We start from the raw sequence: 27,917 nt of genomic DNA, 5'->3' as shown, positions 1-27,917 counted from the left end.
ACCAATTATGTTCATTTGTGTTTGAAAGCATCTACAATCATTGCCATGCCACATAGTTTAAAATTCTGTGTGATGATGTTGAATGCAAATAATATGCCTATTGACCATTAGGTTATCTTTGCCTGGACAAAAATGAATTATTTATAAAATTTGTATTGGAGATCGAGTGTTCGAGCTTTGCAATGAAATTAAGTTCCCCCAACATATAAATGGAATTTCGATGTTAATTCATTTTCCTTTTTCCGAATCCCATTCTCCGAAAGAAAATTTGTAATGACAATCAGAACGAAGGGAATGACAACTTTTTTTTTATTTGGCAAATTTGACGTGCGTAATTTAATCATGTTAGTATTCTATACAAAAATTAAATAAAAGAAAAGTGCTCTGTCAATGTAGCAAGAGAAGTATAATAAACAAAATATAACAAAAAAAACAATGGATCAACAAACCATAAATACAATCAAATGTTTACACAACTCATACAAAAAAGAAATTTTCTTTTTTCTTTTTTCTTTTTTTTTTTTTATAAAATTATCATTACAATGCTCAGTGCCCTCAATAATTAAATCGAGAGTGCTGTATCAATAATTAATAATTCGTGAGCGCGGTATATTATGTCACTCTTGATCTAATGATTGAAGACACGAACCCACAGCAAACTTGTGCATATGATAGACATACCCTTGTTTTACTAAACACAACACAAAACATAAAGGGCATATACGATGCCTGGTAAATATCCCAACGCTGTCAGCAAGAAAGCAATCCAGAACTCTACCTGCAAATATCAAATATATTTAAAATAATAATTAATAAATCATCACAACATATATACATATATGTCTGAAAATTCAAATAACCGAAATGCACAATATTGTCCCAATTAGAACACTCCAATAGCATTGGAATTTATATATGTGTGTTATTTAGAATAAGAAATAATCTTACTTTACAGCCATAACGAATGCCGACACCAAGAGGTGGTATAAGAAGGGCTAGGAAAATTTCACAACATGTTTTACAACCACCCATGATTTTGGTTGTAAGTAAATTTGGATGGTCCTATTCCTCCTGCAAATTTTTGAAAGAGGAGGAGAGAGATAGTGTTGATCAAAGATCAAAGAGAGTTATAAAGTGAATCCTAAATTATAGTGGAGCTAATAGGAGACCACCGTTCTATGAAGGAAGATCACGGAGAGACTATTTCTGCATAATAAATTTGGTGGATATGTTATGATGTCCAAGAGATTATTACGGCGTTGAGTTGTAGACAAACTGTAATGACTAAACGATTAGTCTAATCCAAAGAATGTTGATATCTTGGATAAATAAATATATTAAAATGGTCATTAAGTGTGTTTTTAAATTTGGTGGCAATGGGGTTTGTGAATGAGAGGTGGAGGGACTTTTTTGGGGCTAAATACTTGGGGCATAGGTGGATAGATGTAACAAAGTAGTCGGTCTTCCGTTTGACTCGCACATGACGACTAATTGAATAAGTAAAATGTAGATATGCCTTTTTTTACTCTTTCTTTTTCAAGCGTCAATAGTATCTATAAATTGGAAGATGATCAAATCACTGTAGAGGATAAAAGTATGTGTATATACATTATCTTTAAATTAAAATTCTCTTTCTTTAGTCAAAACAACAGATACTATCTTGCTCATCAAAAAACATAAAAAATAAAATGTAAAACGCATTAAAAATAAAAAAAAAACCTCAATTATTGGAGTATTACAAGAAACTCTCTAAACTACAAAAACATCCCTTTAACTATTGTTTTGTTATAGTTTACCCAAATTCGATAGGTGGGTTGATCAAAAAATCAAAAGACAATTATACCCTTACTAAAATCACGTTGACACTAATACACTGTTGTAATTTCAAGGACAAATTAAAATACGATTACCTCACCCAACACTAACACCACTCCGCCGCCCCCCACCCCCATCATAATCAACCCCTTGAATTTATAAGGGCAATATTGTCCATATTTTCATATATCATGGTGCGTGCTTCTAGATCACATTCATATTTTGGCCAGCAGTTCGCCGGATGGAATAAACTGTAACCAAATTGTATAGTTCAAAAAGTTTTTTGCAATTTTGATAGTTTAGGTGATTTATAGCAAGTATCGCAATAATTCAGTCGGGTTTTTTGCATTTTACCCTAAAAAATGCAATTAGGTCACTGGACAATTTCCCCAAATCTAGAGCAATATTTTGATATGAGTTGGATGCTCTTCCACTTAGGCCACTGGATAATTTCCCCAAAACCATCAATCTCATTTTCAGCTTCTATTGTTAGAAATGCATGCAAAATGACATTATCCAGTGACCTAATTGGAAGAGCACCCACCCTTCCCCTAGTTTGCCAGGATTAAATAATAATAATAAAAAAAAAATGCATGCAAACACAGTTTCCTTTAGGAATACGTGTACATTAGTAAACATTATTGCAATATGATTCACAACAATATATTTACAAAAAAATTAACGAGTGAATGCAACCCTTCAACATAATAGTTCTGAAAAAGATAACAAACATCCTACCACTCGGAGTCGGAAGTAGCCACTCACTGTAGCAACATATTCTGGAAAAAATCAGTTTTCCCTTTCTAAATGCTAGAGCCTCACCGGGTAACGCAGGTTAACTTGACACGAGTTCATATATTTCACAATCAGATGATCTTAAAGTCTACCAAATGTTGAGAACGAACAATTTCTCTGCAAATGCATATAATTCTGTATCACATGACCAGATGCGACCACTGATCCCCTCCATCTGCAAAGGAGTTGGGACTCTCATGAATTAATGGTAAAATGACAATATCATCATCCTGTAGAATTGCATTATAATCATTCTTATCCATGTTTGTATCCCACAATACATCCCACATGAGCGATTTGTAACGCAAAAAAAATAAGCGATCTTATTAAAGTCCCAGGGGCAAAAAAAAAACGAGACATGAAATTTCAACCAAAAAAGTAACCGAATTTTCTTAAGAAATATGAAATAGACCAAGTAAAATTCACATTACAACACTTCCAAGTTGTGAAAGAAGCAGTATATATTGCAGCAGGAAACAATCGAGAATAATGTCCTCACAGGTAGTAAATTTCCTGCCCAGTCCCCCTCCCACATTGGCGAGTGCATTGGTTTAGGTTATATATGCTTTCTTACATGCACTTGTAAGGAAAAAAAATGTAGCAATGATATGAAAGTTCCGATTCAAAATAAGAAAAGCCAAGGCAAGAGTGCAACGCCCCAAAAGCACAGCATATAATTTCGGATAACAAAGAGATCTACAAACAAGAGCCCCACCAAAGGCAACACCAAAAAGTTACATACAAAATATATTATGTACATGATCTGTAAAGCGCAGATTGAAGAATAATGTCTGATTTCCCCTCAGGATAACCATAAATGCAAAACAAATCAAGCATATCTTACTGGGTTAAAAAATAACAATGAGATGTGATGCAGATTTGTCCAAACTAAAAAGCAACAGCATTAAGTTTATGATCTTGCACCAAAATGGTATGTTAGCTCTAAGGCTATACAACTAAAAGCACAAAACACCAGTTCTACAGTTCTTTTCTTTCTTTTCCTTTCTTCCCTGGATAGAGATTTTACATGTTCATTTCGATGTCTCTACTGAGTCTACTCCTGGCTGATAAAATATGACCCTCAGTTGTATGCCATATCTAAGAAAATGACATATTTTGTATATAATACATATGGAAACATATATTTTAGTGGTTTCACAGTATTGAGATTTCATAAACAAGTCAGGTTTGATCCTTTTCATCTGTGTTGCAGCAGGAGAACCTTACCTAATTCCATATATACATTACCAGTCAACATTACACAAATGAGAGAAAGATAAGAGTGCACAAATTGAAATGTGTGTGTGTGTGTGTGTGGGGGGGGGGGGGGGGGGGGGGGGGGGGTGGGTTTTGTTGGGGGGTTTGGTTTGTGAGGACTCTTACCAAAGAGAGAAAGAGAAGAAAACAATCTGTCTTGATTCAATGTAATCCCTCAATGTGCGTCTCAAAGAATGGTAAAAGAATAAGAAATCTAATTACTGATGTTTTGCCAGTCATTTGATGAACTGTATAGAAGCTGAGTGCTATGAGTTTTCAATATATACATTCTTTATCCGATAGTTGATTCCTCCTTGGTAGGTTTTTACGGATCGAGTGTTACAAATTCAAATCCTCCTCCAAAAACCACTTCAATGTCTGGGTTTGCACTAAATAATGCAGACGTGCACTTTAAGGACCTCTGAAAACCACTGAGATAGTGGGCTGGGTCCAAAAGCTACCAATCCTGAAACAGTCTTGCCCTTGGTCACTAGTAAATATATTTTGTACAATGATGAATTTCCTAAAATGGTTACAATTATGGATTAGATGTCAGAAAAGTATTCATACCCCTAGATTACTCATATAGCAAGTCAAAAAAACAATCAGAGTTACTAATTATGGGCTTCAAGACCCTCGTATTAATTATGTACCATCAAAGTGCTCATTAATATTAAGAAGTTTTTGGCCAAATATTGATGTGCAGGACCATCAGCTCAAGGCCGCAACTGCCAAAGGCATTTTCACGAAGGCAACTTCATCGAAGTTATGCTTTTGAAGAAAAATTCAGGTCCATAACCTTGGTTGCAGACAGACCTCAATTTGATTTTCATGAGTGGATAAATCGCCAATCCCTAAAACGGATTATGCAATGTAATTTATCTGCTTACAGGAGGGCATTTTACCAGAGGTTTCTAGTCAACACTTGTGTTATCGAAGCATATACTCAGGGGGTGGGTGCAAGGCGGACGATTCTAATCAGACTCCCCAATTCCACAAGCACGGATCGAATTGGTACATCAGTTTCTCCGATGCGTTCCCGTCGTTAATGTTATGAGGAATTCACATCTTACACAGAACCTCACCTCAGATGGGATCTCTTTTGAACTCTCAAGGACTTTATAAAGACATGCCATTAGTGTGTGGCCTAAGTTTGAAGGTGGCACATAAGGTCAATGCATGGCTGTTTTATCAAGGCCCTCATTGAAGTATACTGGTATTGCATACTCAATGGCACATAGCTGATTTGACAAAACCCACCTCGAGGTGCTGGGACATGGCATATCCCAACTGGTTTGGAATGCTTCATTCTGACACCAAGATAAGACACTTCTTAATTCACAAATGACATTCCCTAATGACATGGCGGTCCTTCAGCTAGGCACATCAAGCACATGAAATCACCGCTGTAGGATCACGGTTCTCGTACATGGAGGTATCTAATGCACCGTGAAAAGGCTTGTATGAGAGGAAGTTCATTCCCTCACTTTGTTCCATTAGACAGTACTAGAGCACTGTGCACGTGAGGCATTTTGGTTCGATATAGGGTAAGCATTAATGACCAGCCCAGACCATCATGTCGGCGTGGGCATCACCTCATTCATCCTGGACTATAAATACACTTTCACCGAGTCTTAAAAATCAAAAGACTTGAGACCAAGAAGTGGAGTTAAATTCAATGAATACTTGACTCTAATTCATATGAGGCTTTGATCCTGTTCGTCTCTAGTGGGTCACACTGCCATTCTTTCTATTGAGTCGATTGACTCGATCCTAATTTCTACCCTATCTGCTATGCCTTACTGTTTTTCTGCTCAAGTGTAACACCTCCCCTATCTAATCATATGCAAGAACCCACACCAAAGAAATGATGTCTACACATAAAAGCAATCCAACTTCCAAGAAGTATGGGATAAATATTTGGGAAATAAATCAGTAAGTCTCCAAAACATGATGGCAACGAGTAAGAAAAATATGAGAAATAAGCCAAAATGGAAAGAGAAAGGGGTTATTCTGTCCAGCACACATTCCATCATCATTATTCATTAGATCAACTCATGAGATATTTCAAGATGGCTTCAGGATTCTTGTGGGGAAGAAAAGTTAATTTTTCATTTCGCTAAAAGAAAATCCTCTATTGTATTCCTCCTTTTTTTTTTTTCTAGTAAATATTAAGATCACTAGATACATAAAATATAGGACCACTCGATGGTCACACAACATATCTTTCATGTATCGCGTATAACATAGTGCATCATCATGTTTCAAAATAGCTAAAAATTAACTAAGATAGCCTTCCAAAATTTGTGATCCCAAACAACCGATGCTAACCACTAGATTGAAAGTGTTAACTGTTTTGTTTTGTCAAGTTCCTATCTCCGATCTGATACAGATCATTATTTATTCCTTTAATATAATGGATAAAAGAAGCCTCTGGTTCATTAAATAAGGAAAAAGGAAGGAAATAAATGGAAAAGAATAATTCCATCCTCCGGTTCATTAAATAAGGAAAAAAGAAGGAAACAATTGGAAAAGAATAATTCCATCCACTGGTTCAAGGATCCCTCATTTATATTACTAATATTACAACTTTTCGAAAAGAGTTGGAACCCTCTGTTGGATAAGCTCCATCTCTATGCTGAAGTGGTGCTATGAGACATGCAATTCATAGGAGAAACAGGAGCTTGGATGTGGATACTGATGTTTGTCTCGAATGATGATGTAAAGTGGTTATTGATAGCACAGTAGCCAGAAGTAGAGGGTTGCAAAAGTTGTAGAATGAGACATTTGAAGCCCATTAAAACTTATCCTTCAGTTGCAAGATCTGTGCACCCAAAATGAAGATTTCTATCTTCCTTTTATATCTGATACATTGCCCTATACTACTTTTCTAACGTATTTAGTCTCTCCATTCGTTTCCATGTGCTGGCTACCTAACACTGTCTTCTGATTAACTCTGCTTCTATTCAACTTAATCAAGCTCCAGGTGATATCGGCTGTTGAAGAACTTTCTGACCACCTTCTTTGATAACCAATTTCACTGTTGGAAACTGAATTGCTGAATAGACTCCTGAGCCGACCTAGCTCTACTAGTTCATAATAGCAGCAAGCCGCCCTGGAAGTGAATGTAGCAGAATTTGACCCATTGGTTACTTGGTCAAGCCACGCTATCCATAAGGTTGTACGGGAGATACATTCTCCAAGTAGTAGATGTCTAATTTTAGTTCAGTCCACCTCTGGATGGATTAGTGATTGTTCAGTGGTCAGTAGCCTAGAATATCATTGTACTGGGCCTTTTGTTCACTCATGCAGATGGGATCATGGTTTGTCCAGGATCCTACAGAGATTTTTGTTTGCCCTAGAGCTTTGAAGGTCTTCAGTTTCATGTGGGTATCCATAGTGATGCTTGCATTAACTTTTTCTGTGCCAACAATTGTAAACGAATCCAGGATCCTGTAGGGCCTTTGTTCGGCCTAGAGCTGTGTAGGCCTTCATTTTCATGTGTGCAACTACATCCGTGCTTGCATTAACTTTTCTTCGCCAACAATTCTAACCAAACTCACAAGTACAATGTAAATTTTCAACATTTTGCAATCCTCAATACACTTGCCATTTATACTTGGCGTCAACTTAACTGCAAAGTACATATGAACACAAATGACCACCCTTAGCCATTTACTTCGAGTACCACCAAATAAATGTAACACTAACCGATAAAATATTAGGTCATCCTTCTCTATGATCTTCTTAATTAACCTATGACCAACACCCCACACATGATCAGCCCAAGCCAATGCTGAGTACCACAAGCAAGTGGCCACTAACCACGAAAATATTAGGGTATCCCACTCAAATAAATCATCTAATCAAAAAACCATCCTTGACATCTCCAATTTGGTGGGGGTGTAGGGGGAACCCTCCCATAAAGGTATTACGTCTTGAGAGCAAAGGCAGCAACAGCTAACTCAATCACATGCAGCGTGTTTTTTTTTTTTTTTTTTTTTTTTCGGCAAGTAAAAGTTTCATTAAGGAATGCTCAAAGGGAAGCGCGCCCAAAGGATAAGTGCACTAGTGGGTAAACTATAAACCCACTAGAGTCTCAAGAAATCCACAAAATCTACAATACCACCCTATGCCTCTCCCGCCACAAACACAAGGGGGCAGCCCTAAAAGCATCTCGAACTTGACTACCCACTTTACAACCCCTCCAAGCAATGAAATGTCCATGGTGGAATCTGGCGCAGCCCAATGAACACTGAAAATAGTAAAAACCGTGGCCCAAACATCCCTAGCCACTAGGCAATGCAAAAGGAGATGGTTCAACGACAGTTATCCATTTTTCATACGGTTAAATACCATCTACTCCAAAAGTTTAAGCTATTAGAGAGGGTATAACTTAAAAATATAAATCCTTCAACACACCCCCTCACGTGTTGCCTTCTTTTGGTCCAACATGTACTTTTTCAATTTTTTTTATTAGGGTGACGATGAGGTTTGAACTCGAGACCTTTGGCTTTGATACCATGTTGAGAGAGAGAGGCGAAATATTTTTGGGGGAATTCTCTCTGTACAGAGAACCCTTTTTTTTTTATTGATAAGTCTTCGTACAGAGAACCCTAAACATTAACGTACATATATATATATATATATATATATATATATATATATATAAATATATTTACCGTATTGCTTATTTACAATCTGTCCCCAACTCTACTTGTAATTACATTATTACCCAACACAAACCACTGTCTTCCCTCTAACTAAACGCGGCCAACCATTTACTTGGTTGTCTCTCACTCATAAAAGTTTCCTTTTCGTTTTCTTTCCAAGTAATGCAAGAAATTTGAAGCAATTGAATATAAATGAAAATCAACATTAAAATAAAGCCAAGAACAAATACTTCAATAAACCTTACATGCTTGTATTTGTGACCTGAAGGGAGAGAATGCATATCACATGACAAAACTTGGAATGAACAAGGAGCATTAATCAAATGTCACCATCATGCTCTGATAAACTTCCAGTTCAACATTTAATATGGTCAGTGCTTCGAATTCTTGGCTGGACAAAGGCCTGATCTCCAAAGTGGTTCCATCACAGAGTAATATCCTTCATTTCACATGTACAGCCATAGAGTATGAGTGACCAGAAGTTCCATAATTCCATTTTTAATCAGTACCTCAAAGTCGTCGTGGATAAAAGTTATGGCTGCTGGCTAATTGATAGTGATAACATCACACTAAGTGAAGCATAAGAGATCTTAATGCCAAGGTAGTGTGACAACACACATCTTTGTTAAGTACAAAACAAGAAGAGCATTGAACACAAGGAATTGAGAACATTTTGATAACCAGATGAATTAGAGTCTGGTTACCTTCTTCAGCAGCAGCCCATTGGGATGACCATGTTGTCATAGCTTCATCATTCAGCATTACACCCGATCACTTCTCAGCCATTGTCCAAACTAACAATTAGATGAACACAATATTATATAGAAGGCAATGGAGAGAAAACTAATAAAAATAAAATAAATTCAACAGAATAAAGTATTCCCCCAACTATTTGGAGTTGCTAATAAATGAAAAATTAAGAAATTGCAAATAAATTAGTTGCACTATAACAAAGGGCAATAAATAATATAGCAGCATCATAATTTAATAACCCATCACTTTTGCCCTTGAATAGAAGCCAATGGATGAAACTGAATCTAGTTGAGTGCATAAATGACTCATATTTTCTGCATCACAAGCGAACCTGACTTTCTTGATCATTCGTACAGAGGGTAGGTAAGGACCTACGGTCAATGTTTGGGATCAAAGGTCATCGAGCTCATTAAAGGGTGCACAGGATCCTTTGAATGTAAAAAAACATCACAGCCTTAAATTTTAATGCAGAATATTGCTGGATATCCCTCACCTCATAGACCAGATGTCAGTGGGGAAGGATGGAGAACTGGACCACACCCATCACCCGACAAACCCCCCCCCCCCCCCCCCGGGTCTCTCCCCAAAATAAAAAAATAAAAGAACAAGGGGGAGTAGAATTAACCTCAAGTCAACTATCCTGTCCTCTTCAGCCTTCCCATCCCCCTTAAATGCCTTCAACCATGAATTCTCTTTCACCATTTTGTCTATTACAAGTCATTTCTCCTATTATATATAAGTTTTAAAACTCATTTTTAACTACTCAAACCATATAAGTTCGCCCGGTCTACGTCTCTTATCTTCCATGCAAATTAATCTTCCTTTTTGAATCTACAAATTTACAATGGATATGTCCACCCCATCTAAGCATGCAATCTCTTATTTTGCACTAATACAAGTAACTCTTAGTTTCTCCCTCACAGGTTGTCTCTTTTAGTCACAATTCTCAGCATACTCATTTCAGTTACATGAATTTGTTGTTCTTGTTTTGAATTTAATGCCCAATTCGAATTAACTAGCCTAATGTCCGCCGACCTATGAAATTTTAATTTTAATGATATTTTTAGTAGTATTACACAAGACACCGCTAATATGCCTCCCTTTTGTTTAACTTGTTCCAATTCTATTTGTTACACCATCTATCTTCCTGTCTTTTTACATTATTGATCTTAAATATTGATAATTTGAATGATCCTTTGGTCATGAATATTTAACATTATATTGTAACGGTGTAAAACTTTATTAAATTAAAATTCCATATATTCTATTTTAGTCCTAATCATTTTTAAGCCTTTTCATTCTAATGTATTTCTCCACTATTGAATATCTTCTTGTGTTCTTTATTATTTCATTCAAAACTATTGTAAATTGTTATAAACCCAACGCTTACCCTTGGCGTTATCCTACTTTTATGGGAAACCATTAATTAGTACTAATTCTAGTCTTGGTATATCCATACATATGTTGAAGAATTTTTTTTAAGTTTTATAGGAACCCATTTTCTATGTAAGGTCCAACAGATTATGTACATTGGTAGTTTAAAATGTAACCATGTAAAAATATTTTTGTTTACCAACGCAATTTTCTATTAATACGTTCATTAAGTAAATGACTTCCAAAAGGATCTTCCTACAATTAATTCAAATTGGTTATTGAACACTGTGGATACCTTGCTTAATATTTGTTTTATTACCCTTTACCACAATTTCATATAATGACTCATTTATATAATTCCTTGATTATTACTGTAGAAACTGAAGGAGAGAGAGGCTGACGGAGGCTACAATATATGTATTCTCATTATATTACCCTAAATTGAAATAGGGAAAATATATACAAACATAAGAAAGACCTAATTACTCATTTTATATATACATACTTGTCAATATCTATATATATATACATAAATTTTTCAACACTCTCCCTCAAACTGAAGAATATATATCATATAATATAAGCTTGGAACAAATAGTCCTTAACCGATTATGACTCAATATTTTTGTAAATATATCAGCTAGTTGATCTTTAGACTTCACAAATGGAGTAGAGATGTTCCCACTTAATATTTTTTCTCGAATGAGTGACACTCAACTTCAATATGCTTGATCCTCTCATGGAACACGGGATTGGATGCAATGTGAATAGCCACTTGGTTATCACAGAACAATGGAATAGGAGCTTTGACTATCAATCCAAGTTCCTCTAGAAAATGTTTTACCCGTGTTAACTCACTAGTGGTATGGGTCATTGCCCTATACTCAGCTTCAACACTAGACCGAGCTATCACCGTTTGCTTTTTACTTCTCCATGTAACAAGGTTTCCTCCTATAAATGTGCAGTAGCCTGTAATAGATCTATTATCTGAAGGAGAGCCAGCCCAGTCATCACTGTAAAATCGTCCACCCTAAGATGACCATTTCATTTATACAGCAACCCAGAACCAGGAGCTTGCTTTAGATATCGGATAATCCGAATAACAACATTCCAGTGTGGTACTCTAGGAGCTCCCATGAACCGACTTATGACACTAACTGCATATGAAATGTCAGGTCGGTAAGTGAGATAGAATAATTTCCCAAGTAGATGTCGATATCTACCAGGCTCGTTAAATAGATTGCCCTAATCTGATAAGAGTTTTTATACTTGGATCCATAGGAGCATCACTGCCTGACATACCTTTTTCTTCTAATAAGTCCTACACATATTTCCTTTAAGATAAAATTATTCGTTTCTTAAATCTAGCAACTTCAATACCCAAAAAATATCTAAGTTTACCCACGTCTTTAGTGTGAAACCAATTTTGCAGAAACAATTTCAATTTAGCAATGCCTTCAGAATCATCACCTGTGATCACAATATCATCTACATACACCACAAGAAAAATGAAACCGGCTTTAATGCGCTGGTGAAATACCGAATGATCTGTTTGGCATTTGTTAAGACCAAATGCTAAAAATGCCTCACAGAATTTTCCCAAGCCCTTAGAGATTGTTTCAATCCATACAGGGCCTTTCTAAGGTGACAAACAGTGTGATGATACTCTCCCTAAGCAACAAACCCAGGTGGTTGCTCCATGTAAACTTCTTCAGTTAAGTCATCATGTAAGAAGGCATTTTTCACATCTAAGTGGAACAACGACCAGTTACAATTGGCAGCAATGGAAATAAGGACTCGGATAGAAGAAACCAGGAGGTGAGGGAACAAGATCCCGTGTCCCATTATGATGAAGGGTATCCATTTCATCTACCATGGCTTTGCGCTGAATTAGAAAGAGCATCCTGCAAAGTCTTGGGAACAAAGGTAGCAAACAATTTGGATAAAAAAAAGGATAAAGACGATGATACATTATTATATGAGACAAAGTTAGAAATGGGATGTGCAGTAACACAAGATTGAGAACCTTTATGTAAAGCAATAGGTAAAGAAGCAGACATAACAGATGGTGTCGGGTCCAAAGACTTCGAAGAAGACGGAGGAAACAAAGTAGGCAACTGGGGCCGCCGAGTATATACCCGCAACGGGGTAACAAAGCGGGCAGGATCAGGAGTAATGGCAATGGGAGATAACACGGGAGATACAAAGGGAAGAGGTGGCAAAGATGGCTCAGGAGTTGTTAGAATGTTTTATATATATATATATAAGTGTTGGGCCATTATGTAATTACAGAAAGTTGATAGGGACCCTTGTGTAGTTAAGTAAGACTTGTACTCTTTATATAAGCCTTGTACACTTTATTAGGTTTTAGAATGATGAATATACAAGTCTGAAACTTCTCTCTCTCTCTCTCTCTCTCATATATATAACTTTGAACATGGTATCAGAGCGTACGATCATGGGTGTGAGAATCTGTAATTGGGTTCTTATTGTATAAGATTTGAATTGCAGTTGTGGTGTTGGTGATCTCTACCGTCGGTTCCCTGTTCGTCGTCAGATCTGGGAGTTGTTCGTCGTAGTCTCTGCCGTGTTCGTCGTCGTCTCTGCAGTGTTTGTCGTCGCCGGCAGCTTCTCTTTGGTTGCCAGCGAGCTCGACGACCTCTGTAATCTTGATTCGCAGAGGTGAGGTTCATCTCTGTTGGCCGGAAGTTGCAGCGATCGCTGCTTATTGATTCGGCCGTTACTTGTGATTTGATCGCCGTTGTCGCCGCCGCGTTATGCCCCGGCGTCTGTGAAAGTGTGAAGAAGAAGACCTCTATTTGGCTACACGGTTATAGCTACTTCAACCCTGGTTTGCTAAACCTGGATAGTCCAGGTCAGTCCAACCCGTTTGACCAGGTTCGTTGACCAGACCCGACCCGGTTGTCCAGGTCCGACCCGGTTCAAGATCCGACCCGTTTTCCAGGTTCGGCCAGAATACAGAATCTATTTTTTTTTTTTTCCTTCCGTTTTTCTTCTCTGTTTTGCTGGATTCAACATAGCATCTAGTTCAGATTTACTTTCACCCACAAACAGTCTTAATTCTCCCATGACTTCAGTTAAACTCAATGGGAAGAATTACATATTGTGGGCTAAATCTGTTGCCATTTTCCTCAAAGGCAGAGGTCTTGGTTCTCATTTGACTAAAGAGAAACCCAAGGCAACTGATGCCTCCTTTGATACATGGGAAAAGGAAGATGCTCAGATCATCTCTATGATGATAAACAGTATTGAACTCCAAATTAGATCAACTCTACTTTATTTGGTTACTGTCAAGGAGATATGGGACAGATTGCTGCAATTGTATTCTGGGACAGGTAATATCACTCGTGTTTATGAGCTCTGTAAGCAGTACTTCAATCTTGAACAAGGTACTCAAAGTATAGAAGAGTATTATTCTAAAGTTATGGGAGTCTATGAAGAGCTGAATATGTATCAGCCCATTACAGGTGATGTTCGCAGTATGCAACAACAGCATGCGGACTTTAATGTTGTCCGTTTTCTTACTGGTTTATCATCAGCATATGAGCCTTTTCGTGCACAGATTATGAGCAGTCCAACACTTCCATCTCTTGCTGAGGTGTTTTCTAGACTTCAGCGTGCTACACTTGCAAGTGATACCTCAAATTTAAATACTTGACAGAGTGGTGAGAGTTTAGCATTAGTGGTTTCAAAGGGTGAACATAATACTTATCGTGGAGGTCGTGGGGGACGCTCCACACATAGTGGTTGTGATTCACGTGGAGGACGTGGCCGTGGCAGGGAATACAGAAAGTGTACCCATTGTGGTCTTTCTAATCATACTGTGAACTTTTGTTGGGATCTTCATGCGAAACCATCTAGTTATGCCAATCAAGTTTCCTCTTCTCCGAATGATGTTGCTTCTGGATCGCACAACGTAGCTGAATCAGATACAGTTCCTGTTCCACGGGATGAGTATACTCAGTTTTTGTCTTATAAGCAAGCATCTAATTCATCTTCCACGGCTACTTTTGTCCAGTCAGGTACTGCACACACATGTCTATTGTCTTCCACTCGCAGTCCTTGGATCATAGACACTGGAGCATCTGATCATATGACCGGATGTTCTTCTCTTCTATCTGATTTTCATTCTGTACATCCTTCTCAAAGTGCTACTCTTGCTAATGGTTCATCCACTCAGGTTTCAGGTTTACGGACAACTCAACTTAGTGATTCATTGTCTCTCTCGTCTGTTTTACATGTTTCGCAGTTTCCCTTTAATTTAATGTCTATCAGTAAGCTTACTAAATCTCTCCAGTGCTCTGTTACATTTGATCCTAGTTCTTGTGTGTTTCAGGATCTCAAGACGAAGAAGACGATTGGTACGGGGCATAAAGCTGGTGGCTTATATTATTTTGATTTCAAACCTTCTCTTGTGGCTCTTCAGTCTTCTCTGTCTCCATTTCAGTAGCAATATCGCCTTGATCACCCGTCACTTCAAGTTTTGAAGCGTCAAGTTCCTAGTCTTAGTCATTTGAAATTCTTGTCATGTGAAGTTTGTCAACTTAGTAAGCACCATCGCGTGTCTTTCAAGTCTAGGGTTAATAATCGTGTCTCTAGTCCTTTTCATTTGGTTCATTCAGATGTATGGGGTCCAATAAAACATTCTTCAATCAATAAATTTCATTATTTTGTGACATTTGTGGATGATTATTCTCGCCTGACTTGGTTGTTTTTAATGAAAGATCGTTCTGAGTTATTTTTAATTTTTCAAAAATTTCGCAAAGAAATCAAAACTCAGTTTGGATGTCCAATTCGTATTCTACGTTCTGATAATGCTAAGGAATATTCTTCAACTCCATTTGATACATATCTTAGTGATAAAGAAATTATTCATCAAAATTCATGTGTTTATACTCCACAACAAAATGGAGTTGCAGAACGTAAGAATCGACATCTCTTAGAAGTAACTCGTGCTCTTTTGTTTCATATGCGTATGCCTAAACGGTTTTGGGGTGATGCTGTTCTTACTGCCTGTCATCTTATTAACTGTATGCCGTCATCTGTATTAGATGGCAAATCTCCACATTCTATTTTATTTCTTGATTCTCCCTTGTTTTCTCTTCCTCTTAGGGTTTTTGGATGTGTATGTTATGTCCACAATCTTGGTCCTAGTTTTGATAAATTATACCCACGTGCCACAAAGTGTGTATTTCTTGGCTACTCTCGCTCTCATAAAGGTTATCGCTGCTTTAGTCCTGTTTCTCAACGGTACTTTATTAGCGCAGATGTAACGTTTTCTGAGTCCATCCCATATTTTTCAGATACTGATTCACTTCTTGATATCACTCTTGAGTCGCCTCCTTCTGCCGTTCCTCTTCCCTCACTCTCTCTCCAACCTCGATCTCTTGTTCCTTCATTTGCCCCGTTACAGGTGTACACTCGAAGACCAAAGCCATCTGTTGCCGTGCCTCCTCCATCGTCTTCAGAGTCTTTGGATCCGGCGCCTTCCACTGTGTCTGATTCCTTGCCTATTGCACTTCGTAAAGCTCCTCGCTCATGTGTTACGAACCATCCCATTGCTCATTATGTCTCTTATAATTCCTTATCGCCATCATTCTCCTGTTTTTCCTCTAAGTTGTCTACTACATTCGTTCCTAAGACTGTGCAGGATGCGTTGTCTGATTTGGGCTGGAGGAACGCAATGCAAGATGAAATGGATGCTTTGCATAAGAATGGCACGTGGGATCTTGTTCCATTACCTCCGGATGTCACACCTGTTGGTTGTCGCTGAGTATATACTGTGAAGTATCTTCCAGATGGGTCTGTTGAGCATTTAAAAGCACGTCTTGTTGCCAAAGGTTATACCCAAACTTATAGTATTGACTATGACGAGACATTTTCTCCCGTTGCTAAGATTTCTTCTATTCATGTCTTGATTTCTCTTGCTGCTAATAGACATTGGCCTCTGTTTCAGTTAGACGTTAAAAATGCCTTTTTGCATGGTGACTTAACAGAAGAGGTTTATATAGAGCAACCACCTGGGTTTGTTGCTCAGGGGAAGTATCTTCACACTGTTTGTTGCCTTAAAAAGGCTTTGTATGGATTGAAACAATCTCCACGGGCTTGGTTTGGAAAATTCTCTGAGGTGGCGTTAAAATTTGGTCTTAAGAGATGTCAGACTGACCATTCGGTGTTTCACCAGCGCACTAAAGCTGGCTTCATATTTCTTGTGATATATGTAGATGATATTGTGATCACAGGTGATGATTCTGAAGGAATTGCTAAGTTGAAGTTGTTTCTGCAATATCAATTCCACACTAAAGACTTGGGTAAACTTAGGTATTTCTTGGGCATTGAAGTTGCTAGATCCAAGAAGGGTATAAGTTTATCCCAATGCAAATATGTGTTAGATTTATTAGAAGAAACAGGTATGTTGGGTGGTCGTCTGGTTGATACTCCTATGGATTCAAATACAAAACTTGTATCTGATGAGGGTGATCTATTTAATGACCCAGGCAGGTTTCGTCGCCTTGTTGGGAAATTAATTTATCTCACTATCACTCGACCTGATATTTCATATGCAGTCAGTGCTGTAAGTCAGTTCATGGGAGTTCCTAGAATGCCACATTGGATTGTTGTTCTTCGGATTATATGATATCTCAAGAAAGCTCCAGGTTTAGGGTTACTATATAAATCAAATGGTCATCTCAGGGTGGAAGGTTTTACAGATGCTGACTGGGCTGGTTCTCCTTCAGATAGGAGATCTACTACAAGCTATTGCACATTTGTAGGAGGAAATCTTGTTACATGGCGAAGTAAAAAGCAGACGGTGGTAGCTCGATCTAGTGCTGAAGCTGAATATAGGGCAATGGCCCATACCACTAGTGAGTTGACATGGATACAACATTTTCTAAAAGAACTTGGTTGATAGTTGAGGCTCCTACTCCATTGTTCTGTGATAATCAAGCAGCAATTCACATTGCATCAAATCCTGTGTTTTATGAGAAGACCAAACATATTGAAGTTGATTATCACTTCATTCGAGAAAAAATATTAAGTGGAAGCATCTCTACTCCATTTGTGAAGTCTAAAGATCAATTAGTTGATATGTTTACCAAAGCATTGGGTCATAATCGGTTAAGAACTATCTGTTCCAAGCTGGGATTATTTGATATATATTCTCCAGCTTGAGGGGGAGTGTTAGAATGTTTTATATACATATATATATATATATATATATAAGTGTTGGGCCATTATGTAATTACGGAAAGTTGATAGGGACCCTTGTGTAGTTAAGTAAGACTTGTACTCTTTATATAAGGCTTGTACACTTTATTAGGTTTTAGAATGATGAATATACAAGTCTGAAACTTCTCTCTCTCTCTCATATATATAACTTTGAACAGGATTAATATCGAGAGGAAGACTGTAATCAGAAAAATATGGGACAGACTCGGACAAAGAGACATCCGCTCTCGTAAAGTATTTTTGGAGAGGGGGATTATAACAACGATAACCCTTCTGAGTGCGAGAATACCCAAGAAACACACATTTAATGGCACAGGGTCAAGTTTGTCAAGCCCAATCCAAGGTTATGGACATAACAAACACATCCAAAGACTCGAGGAGTAAGAGTAAATGGCGTTGAATCAGGATACAGGATTGAATGGGGAGATTTCCCTTGTAACACAGACGATGGCATACGATTAATAAGAGAGCATGAGTTACATTCAAGAGATGATGATTTTAACGTTCAACTATTCCATTTTGTTGAGGACTACAAGTACATGATGATTGATGAATGATGCCTTTAGCACGAAAATAATAATATTCTTTGGCATTGTCAGAACGTAAAATTTTAATGGAACACCCAAACTGAATTTTTATTTCTTACGAAATACTTGAAAAATAGAGACGAATAACTTGGAGCGATTTTTCATTAAAAACAACCAAGTCATACGAGAATGATCTTCCACAAAGGTCACAAAATAACAAAATCCATTAAAAGAAGTATGCCTAATTGGCCCCCATACATCTGAATGAACTAACTGAAAAAGGATTAGCCTCATAATTATTAGCTCTAGGTTTGAAAGATACACGACAATGCTTACTAAGCTGACAAGCTTCACAAGACAGAGACAAAACACGATTAAGGCTTGGGACTTGACGTTGCAAAACAGAGAGTGACGAGTGGCCAAGACGACAATGCCACTGAAAAGGAGACAAAGAGGATTGGAGAGCAGTGGAATAATGCTCGAAATCAAGATAATACAAGCCATCTACTTCATGTCCTGTACCAATCTTCTTCTTTGTCGTAAGATCTTGAAAGACATAACATGTGGGATAACATATAACGGACCAATGGCGAGTTTTAGTAAGTTTACTAATAGACATCAAATTGAAAGGAAATTGAGAAACATTTAGGACAGACGAGAGACACAGAAAAACTAAGATGAATTGTGCCTAAACCCGAAACTTTAGTTGATGAGCCATTAGCAAGAGTAACATTTTGAAGCCCCCGGGGGCTTGGCTCAGTTGGTAGGTGCTTGGCACTGGCTCACACTAGGCCAGTGTTCGATCCCTGCCAACCCCCCCATTATCACCCCTGACTTACCCGGTGTATCCTTGGGGCGAGACTCTGCACCCCCAAGTTTGGAGCTTAGGGTGGGTCCCGAAGGGACCCTGCTTAGGTGAGTTCCTGGTGCTAACTAAAAAAATAAAAAAAGAGTAACATTTTGAAATGGAGGGCCAGAATGAAAATCAGATAATAAATTAGAACTACTAGTCATATAATCGGATGCGCCAGAGTCAAGAATCCAGGGACTGTGACGGGAAGAAAAGAGACATGCAGGCGTACTTGAGTGGGAGAAAGAAACCATGGTAGATAAGATGGATGTTCATTTCTGAGTCATAAGCTGAGCATACTCAGCATGGGGAATAGTGATCATGTCGGAATTAGCTGGTGAGAGCTAGTAGGTGGAGCAAATGAAAGAACATCCTCCGTAGAGGACACCTGATGTGCATAGGCAGATGATTTTGGTTTCCCATGACGGTCCCAATAATACTTGACATTGTGATTAGGAAGACCGCAGTAAGTATATGCGTTCGATTCTCTACTAGGTGCAATGGAATGTGTAGTAGATTCTGCCATTTGACCAAGAACAAATTGAAGAATGCACACAAAAAAAGGTGTACTGGTCCCGAGTCCCGGATGAAGCAACATCACAGAGAACTCACTGTCCCAAGAAGAAACCAGGGAGGCAAAAATCTGAACTGAACCGGGTCTGCTGGGTCAACATACGGGTTGAGTTGGATCTTCAAATGAATCGGATTTGTAACTTAGTCAGATCTGAAAATGGTTTAGATGTACACTCGGTCGGGATAGACTAAACTAGTTTGGGACAAACATATACCAGTAGCCAAACACACCCCACTTCTGCTTCTTCTTCTTCAACAAACTCTGCAACCTCCGGCCAAAAAGACGACGGCAACCACTGACCAACAAACCGAGTCTCACGAAGCTAGCAAACACCTTCACCGATGCATGAACCAAGATGACGATCTAATAATGACGCCACCACACAGGCACGATGACAGCACAAAATCCAAACCAAGTCCGCCTCAACACAATCAACAACTCGACAGACGGCAACACACAGCAACGACGAACACCTGTGATGGAGATGGTGACTACAAGACAGGGCGACACGATCGAGTAAAAATTCCACTCCAGCGTCAGCAAAGAACTGGGTCGCGACGATGAAACAGATCAGAAATTTCACAATCTAAAAAAAAACTTGCTATGACGAAGAGGCCAACACACCGACTCCCTCTTCTTCACGGCATGTCAACAAACAACTTCAAGCGGCACCGATCGGTGCTCTGATACCATGTAGAAACTGAAGGAGAGAGAGACTGATGGAGGCTACAATATATGTATTCTCATTCTATTACCCTAAAATGAAATAGGGAAAATATATACAAACATAAGAAAGGCCTAATTACATAATTATATATAATTATTTATGTATATATTGGACCAGACTATACATAATATATTTTCTTTATTTTTGTAAGTTGGTAATAATATAGTGTTTTTTCCATGAATACATGTCAATTCATTGGATGTGCCAACTTAAGTCACCTCCCATGAAATACGTTCATGACTTTATATACATTGTATTTTTTGATACCACGACCCCCAAAATATAGAGCATACACAAGTCACACTGGTTATATCTAATATAGGTGTATCCTCTACAATTTTAATAGCTATTAGTCTATCTCATTGTCTTCTAAGTTTTACAGCTTATAGCTTCCCCCTTTTCATTTAGTTTCTTGTAAGCAAGTCATGTTTATTTTCCTTTTCCGTGTATCAATAAATTCATTGCCCTTGCCCACACGGACTAGCTCGTTTGGTAAGGTCTTTGGGAGTATTCCCCTTAGATTGTTGGTTCGAGACTCACCAAAGGTGAGGCCTAAACTTAAATGATACACATAGTTTGCGGGCGATTGTGTGCATCTGGAATTTGCGCACCATCCAAGACTCCAAAGGGGCTAGCGGGTGTATTGATTCTTCCTTACCAAATATATATATATATATATATATACATTGCCTTTTGCGGTTAATGTTCCTACATTTTAGATTACTATTCTAATTCTTTGAATCTAATTATTTTGATCTTTTCTTTGACAATAATGCATCATAAAGATTTGACTTAGCTTTACCGTCCTTGTCTATCTCACTCTAGCCCACCTCTTTCTCTCATTTAGATTTGGAAACCTACAAAAAGAGAGTCACTTATCCTTATGATTAGAAGCTTTTAAATTTTTTAAAATTTAAAATAATTAGAAATATCCAAATTAAATTGTTAACATCAATTAAATGCCAAAAATAAATATATAAAAAGAACATCAAATGTTACAAAAAATAGAATTAGTCCAACTCAACCATCCGTATCCTCTTCAGCCTTCCCAGCCTCCCCCTCTAATGCCTTCAATTAGCAGTCTCAAACACAAGGAGCGCATGGAAGAGGAAATAAGCATTGTTTAACTTTGACACGCTTTCCTCCAAAATTGGCTAACGAGTTGTAATCAAGCATATCCAATACCAATTCCAATCAAAGAATCCAAACATCAAATAAGTCCAAAAAAAAAAAAAAGAGACAAAAATATGTGGGAGCAAAACAATTTACCTGAAATTTCCCAATCACATAAATTTCTAGAGCAAAAACATCACATTGCGTCATCCTGGTCTTCTGTTGTTGCAAGAGTCACAGTTTTAAATAAGATTGAAGGTGAATAGTTGAGCTGTGAAGGTGAATAGTTGAGCTGGTAATTAACAATCATTGGCCCAAAAATGTTGAACTTTCCTGCACTATTGAAAGCAACTTCTGCATCAGAACACCTCTTGAAGACCACCCTGGCACGGCTGGTCATATTATCAACTTCAGTTTCAGATTCCCTCAAAGGTCCAAAGCGCCTAAACATTTTATTCAGATTCATTTCTGAAGGAACTGGATCACCCTCAGTAAAATTCAATAGAAGTTCAGTTGGAGACAAATCTTGCTTCCTCTCATCAATATACCCGATTGGTTCCTCTTCTGTCATTTCATGGTGCCCATTAGCATAGCGCTTCCTAGAGTATGATCTACGATTCCGTTTAAGGGATTTATCTGGCTCAAAAGCCACTAGCTGATACTCTCCCTGGTTCTGACTAATGCCTGATGGTTCCTCTTCAGGATTGTTTTGGACAATCATGTCTGTCCAATAAGAGTCATTCACATCGTCAAACTCAAATTCTTCAGGAGACCCAATAATGGCATGAGATGCCTTTTTCTTTCTACCACCACCCATTTTTCCCATGGATGAATTCTGCTTTCCTGAATACTGACCCAAAACAATTGAATTTCTAAAACCAGAGAAGAAATAAGTGATGGTATTTAAGAAGCTGTACCCTTTCATGGGATCCCGCGCTGCCAAGTGAAGTTGCGATAGGATTTCATCTAGAGATGAGTGTTCAGTTGGAACAATTATCCTTCCTTTTTGGGAGTTCTCATGTAAAGAACCATCAAAACCAACTTGTCTGTCACTGCTGCTACACTTCAGAATTGATGGGGATCCAGTCAGTTGACTTGCAACTCTACTAATACACTCACCAATCTTAAACGATGGCTTAGGAATTGGAGATGTAGTATGAGACACTTTGGCAGCATAAAAACTGACTCTCTTATCTTGCATCGCTGAACCATCGGTGATGGAGTCAACGGCCTTTCGTTTTTTGCCAGAAGATTGTGAAACTGACTGACCTGTACCTTTCCCATCTGACCCATCTTCACTATCTGGTGAATACGCTATATCGACCATTAATTCCGACAAGGCTCTCTCTTTCTTGTTGGGATACACACTGTCCTTCAAATTGTGTTTTCTTTTATGGGAAGAGCTGCTTTCAATTTTTGGTTTCCCCTTGACTTGCTCATGATCATTGGCAACAGGAGTAGCATGCTCAATCACTTCGCTCGACTCTGAAGCATCTGTTTCATTTTCCAACAATCCTCCACAAAATTGGATTTCAGGAAGTTCATAATATCCCTTTAGACGAGAGAAGGCCAACAACTGAGCCTTCACAATCACAAGCTCCAGCCGATCAGCACCACCAGATGGGGACTGTGCCAGTGCTCTTACAAACTCCACAAGTTTATCAGGTTCAAAAGAACTCACCCCCATAGATTTGTCAACACCGTATCTTCGACTTGATTCTTGCCGGATCCCAGTGTTTTCAACAATTTGAGATTCAATCTTGTCATAAGCATCTTCTCGTATGCAAGAGCAAGCCAACCCCAATTCTACCCGTCTGGAGACCTCTTCCAAGGCACAGCTCACTGCATTCTGAAATGCTTCTGAATTGCTCTGCTTCTCTATCTGGGAAAAATGTGTCCAAAATGGCTTTAATAAAGAAGCATCATTCCAAGCAAAAGTTCGATCCCCGAAATATGATACCAAAAAACAGTCTTTTTTATAATATTTCATTGCCTTCTCTGATGCATCAGCAGGATCAAAAATCTGTCCAGGCCACCAGGGATGGCTCCTCACCTTACCCCAGACTAAATCAGACACAGAATACTCGCCTTCGTTTTCTGATGGCAGCAAATAACCAGCTTGATGCAATTTTACAAATTTTCCAGGCTCCGGAGCTGCCTGTTTAATTTTCTCATCAGAGACTATTGGCAGTTCAGTATTAGTAGCCTGTTCTCCGATTTCTATTTCTTGCCCTATGAGTAAATCAACCTGCTCAGCATCAGTATATAGTTCTTCAACTTCTACTCCTTGCTCTACATTTGAACCAATGGGGTAAATATCACCTGTCACACTCCCATCTACGGACTTTGAAACATGCAATTCTACATTTCCTTCAATTCCTGGAGCATCATCCCCCATGCAGTAGGACTCATCTGGCAAATAATTATTTTCCTCGGCAGTGCCATCTTGTGACTTCCACACTATGTCTTTGTTGAGACAGGTATCCAAATCTACAACCAGGCTACCCGCAATAGCCTCATCATTCAATTTTGACTCCTCTGCTTCAGGAGCATGAGCACACAATATCTGGTATTTATCTGCCTCACAGGATCCATCTTTCACTTCAATGGCCTGATTCACCGCATCATTAGAAGTTACCACATGAGGAACACAAGTTTCCATGATTTGATCACCATGTGATAAAGATATGTCATTGCTTGCAAAATGAACTGCTAAATTATGATTTCCATCTTGTATAGGAGTGATAAAGTCACTATCACAAGAAGAAACATGGTAATCCCCATTATGGAAAGAAGCACTGCTGAGTGCAGCTTGAGATCCAGCAGTATTTTCAACAACTGTGTCTGAAAGTGCCACATCAGTAGCCCCTTGGTCTGAAATCTCACCAGCATTCAATGGATTAATGCTTTGATCCCCATCTACCTTCTGAGTATGAGTTGCAGTTGCAGTTAGTTGGGCAACTGTCTCTTGTTTCTCATCTTGCATGGATGTATTCACCTCAAAACTATCTGAATTTGTTCCCGGAATAGAAGCACTACGATTGCCAACTGGAGGAGAGTCAACACCTACAGAAGTATCTTTACCTGCAACAATATCTTCTTCTCTGCTTCCATGCATTCTCTCAACCTTCAACTCTTCCACTTTGCCTAAAATGGGAGTACTTCCATCCGATGCATGGCATGATGAAACTTGAACAGTTACCTGACAATCAATCACTGAAGAATCCAATTGCATGTCAATTTCAGCCCTGTCAGATGACTCTGAAATTGCCTGTGCAACACTGTCCCTTTCTGTGCTTCCACCAACTGTCAATTTGTTCAACTTTTCATCTTTCTGAAAATAACCTGTATCATCATTCAAAACTTCAACTTTGGAGTTTGAAACTTTCTCACCTTCCATCACTGAAGCATTCTCTCCTTTAACAAATGGAATGTGTTCTACAGATGTTGCCGGATCTTGATCAGCTTCTGAGAAACATGAATTCCCAATACTAGAATCAATCTTAGACACACTGCAAAGTGCCTCATCATCAAGCTTCAGAACCTCTTTGTCTTCTATCGTTTCAATGTCACCTCTAACAGCAATTTGGTTCAGTTCACCAGAGGATTCCAGGTCCATTGCTGCAGATTCCCTTCTTTCAGCAGCATAATTTTGTTCATGAGAAGATTCCGGATCTGCAAGTGCAACACCGTCTTTTCCAGCACTTTCACATGTTGACTCATACTTCATCTTCTGATCATCTTCTGTACGGTCTGTCCCATCCATATCATTAGTTTTTAGAATATCCACCTTAGGATCTGAGACCTTGCCATGCATTGCTGCAACTTCATTGCCGTTGACAACTTGGATTCCTTCACTAGAAATTTCTGATTCAACACATACAGCAATATTACTTCTGGAGTCCCCACACACAGTCTTGACCCTCAACTCTTGATCTTCTGCATAACTTAAGTTCTCAACAGAAGCACCAGTCACCTTGTTTTCTGTAGTCAAAACTTCTCCTCCGCCAGTAACATGTGTTTCAACATTGTAAATTGAAACCTTACTGTCAAGGGATGCAGAAGAACTAGCTGCAACTTGGGCTTGTTTGATGGAGGATCCTGAGTCTGCATAGAGAATATTAATTTCTCCGATATTCCCACCAGTCCCACTGGAACCAACAACTTTGGGAGCTTCAACATTGGAATCCAAAGAGCACTTGCCATCAACTGTTGCAACTTCACTGTGAGAAACAGGTTTAGTATGCTCGGGGGAGGATATTGGGTCTGCACTCAAATCACAGTGACTTTCTGTATTCTTACCAGCAGTCTCAACCATCATCTGCCGATCCTCTACTGAACAAATTCCGGTAACTTCAACTTTTGAATGCAAAATCTCTTCTTTGTTCATCACCCCTACTTCCCCTACAACAGCTACTTTGGCTTGTTGATTCGAAGATTCAGCATTTGTATGAACGGAATCATCTTTGTTCCTCCCCTTGCTAATCGCCCTAACTTCTGAACTTTGATCTACTTCTGAATAATGTAAATTTACCTCCACGACGTCAGCAGGAACTTCATCTTTATGGTTCAGACCCTCCTCAGTACCAACTTCCACAGCAACATGGGTTTGCCCACTTGAGGATTCTGCTATTGGTGAAGAACATACAACCACAGACTCGATTCCAGAATTTTGTACTGGCGTCAAATCATCAAGTGCACCAGCCACACCGTCAACAGACTCCATATCTCCGTGCATGCCCGTCGCAGTAACAATTTGGGTTTGATCATGCAATGATGCTGCATTCACTGAAGAATCTCCTCCCCTAGACTCATTTTCAGAAGCCTGAGCCTGACCATCCAAAACACCAGCTTTGGAATAAATTATAACACCACCACCATCACCCTTTCCATCAATCAACTCCTTACCTTTGTCCGATGCCTCCTCATTCGCCACCACTGCAGCTTCCTTCACAACATCAACACGGGTCTGTTCACCTGACGACCCTGCAACATTCTGAGAACCTTCAGATCCACTTTCATTCCTACCATCCTGCAATTGAATACCCGGAGCTCCCACTTCCCCAGACCCCAAATCAACAATTCCACCGCCCTTATCATCAATAGATCCCAATTCTTTTTCCAAACCCTCTTTCACCGCGCCCTCGTCCCCATGATCACGGACACCATCAACAAACACATCAGAACCCACCACCTCCACCATTATCTCCCCTTCATCTTCATCTACTTCTTGCCCCTGCAAAGCCCCCTCAATATTTCCCTCATGACCCAAAGGTTCGGTTAGGGTTTCATCCACCGTAGGCTCGCCTACAGTCACACCAGATTCTGAGACAGTAGTCACTGAGACCACATCATCAGTCTCGTCCATAGTCAAGAATCTGAGTAAATTTCAACTTCATCAGCAATAACTTCGTTTGCATACAGAATCAAACATATACATACACGTATATAATAAACCCTAACAACCGAACTGTATAAATCTAAACTATACAGTACAATCTAGGAAACTATAAATCGTGTGATGCATGTATGAAACAGAAACCCTGAATTGTACTTTTAGAGAGACAAAGTTCAGATTCAGCGTACCTTTTAGAGAGAGAGAGATTCTGAGAAGCGAAATCTGGTGTGTTTTGGGGGTTTAGTGAGTGAGAGAGAGAGAGTTTGAGAAAGATCGAAACTACTAACTGAGAAAGCTAAAAAAGGCCTAAAAGCCGAAAATACTGCGTTCCTGTCTTTTTCAGTGATTCGTCAGCTCTTAATTGCATTTTCTTTTTTTCAATTTTTTGGAAATAATTTTCAGGTTTTCTGGTTTTTTTTTTTTTTCCCCCTTTCCTTTCTGTTTTCTTTTGAATAATTCTGATTTCTGACTTGACTTCTTTTAAATTGCAAATCTCTTTCTACTGGCCAATTTTTTTTAGCAAATGCACTTTTTCCCGTAAATTATTAAATGCACTTTTAATAAAATTTAAAAAGAATTAGTAAAAACTTTCATGGGATCTGAAAATGATCAAATTTATGTGATAAATTATTTTCTATTTAAAATCTATAATTTTTATGTCACAATGCCCAAAATTTATTGAATTAATTGTGAAAATTTAATTTTAAAACTCTTATACTCTCTTAGTTTTATTTTTAATATTATTATTAGTTATGGATTTAAGTGAAATCTTTTATTTAATTTGTTAAAAAATGGAGATAATTTTGAACT

At 38.5% G+C, this 27,917-nt stretch overlaps 1 protein-coding gene across 6 annotated transcripts; it reads right to left on the bottom strand.

The window, feature by feature from the left end:
• Positions 1-580: 580 nt before the first annotated feature.
• LOC132271033 (uncharacterized) lies at positions 581-27,530 on the bottom strand. 6 transcript variants are annotated; one of them, XR_009469641.1, is made up of 4 exons: positions 27,296-27,530; positions 21,866-27,087; positions 9,245-9,334; positions 581-778 (listed from the first exon to the last, which is right to left on the bottom strand). XR_009469641.1 is itself a non-coding variant. In XM_059772271.1 (3 exons), exon 2 carries the CDS (start codon positions 27,075-27,077, stop codon positions 21,906-21,908), a length of 5,172 nt encoding a protein of 1,723 aa, XP_059628254.1. In that variant the 5' UTR covers positions 27,078-27,087; positions 27,296-27,530; the 3' UTR covers positions 8,723-9,334; positions 21,866-21,905. The 6 variants fall into 6 exon arrangements, 1 of the variants encoding a protein (XP_059628254.1); XR_009469638.1 differs by lacking the exon at positions 581-778 and adding an exon at positions 2,421-2,840 and having other exon boundaries at positions 8,786-9,334; XR_009469637.1 differs by lacking the exon at positions 581-778 and adding an exon at positions 2,421-2,785 and having other exon boundaries at positions 8,786-9,334.
• Between the last annotated feature and the right edge of the window lie 387 nt (positions 27,531-27,917).

Source organism: Cornus florida, unplaced genomic scaffold (assembly GCF_030987335.1).
Source record: "Cornus florida cultivar Cherokee Brave unplaced genomic scaffold, ASM3098733v1 CherokeeBrave_3.0.0_Hap2_Chr08, whole genome shotgun sequence".
In the NCBI taxonomy this organism is placed as follows: domain Eukaryota; kingdom Viridiplantae; phylum Streptophyta; class Magnoliopsida; order Cornales; family Cornaceae; genus Cornus; species Cornus florida.
This window is presented reverse-complemented; position numbering and strand designations above follow the sequence as displayed.

Bases quoted from the DNA above. Each gene is read 5' to 3' on its own strand.
- LOC132271033 (XM_059772271.1), bottom strand. From the start codon at position 27,077: ATGGACGAGACTGATGATGTGGTCTCAGTGACTACTGTCTCAGAATCT.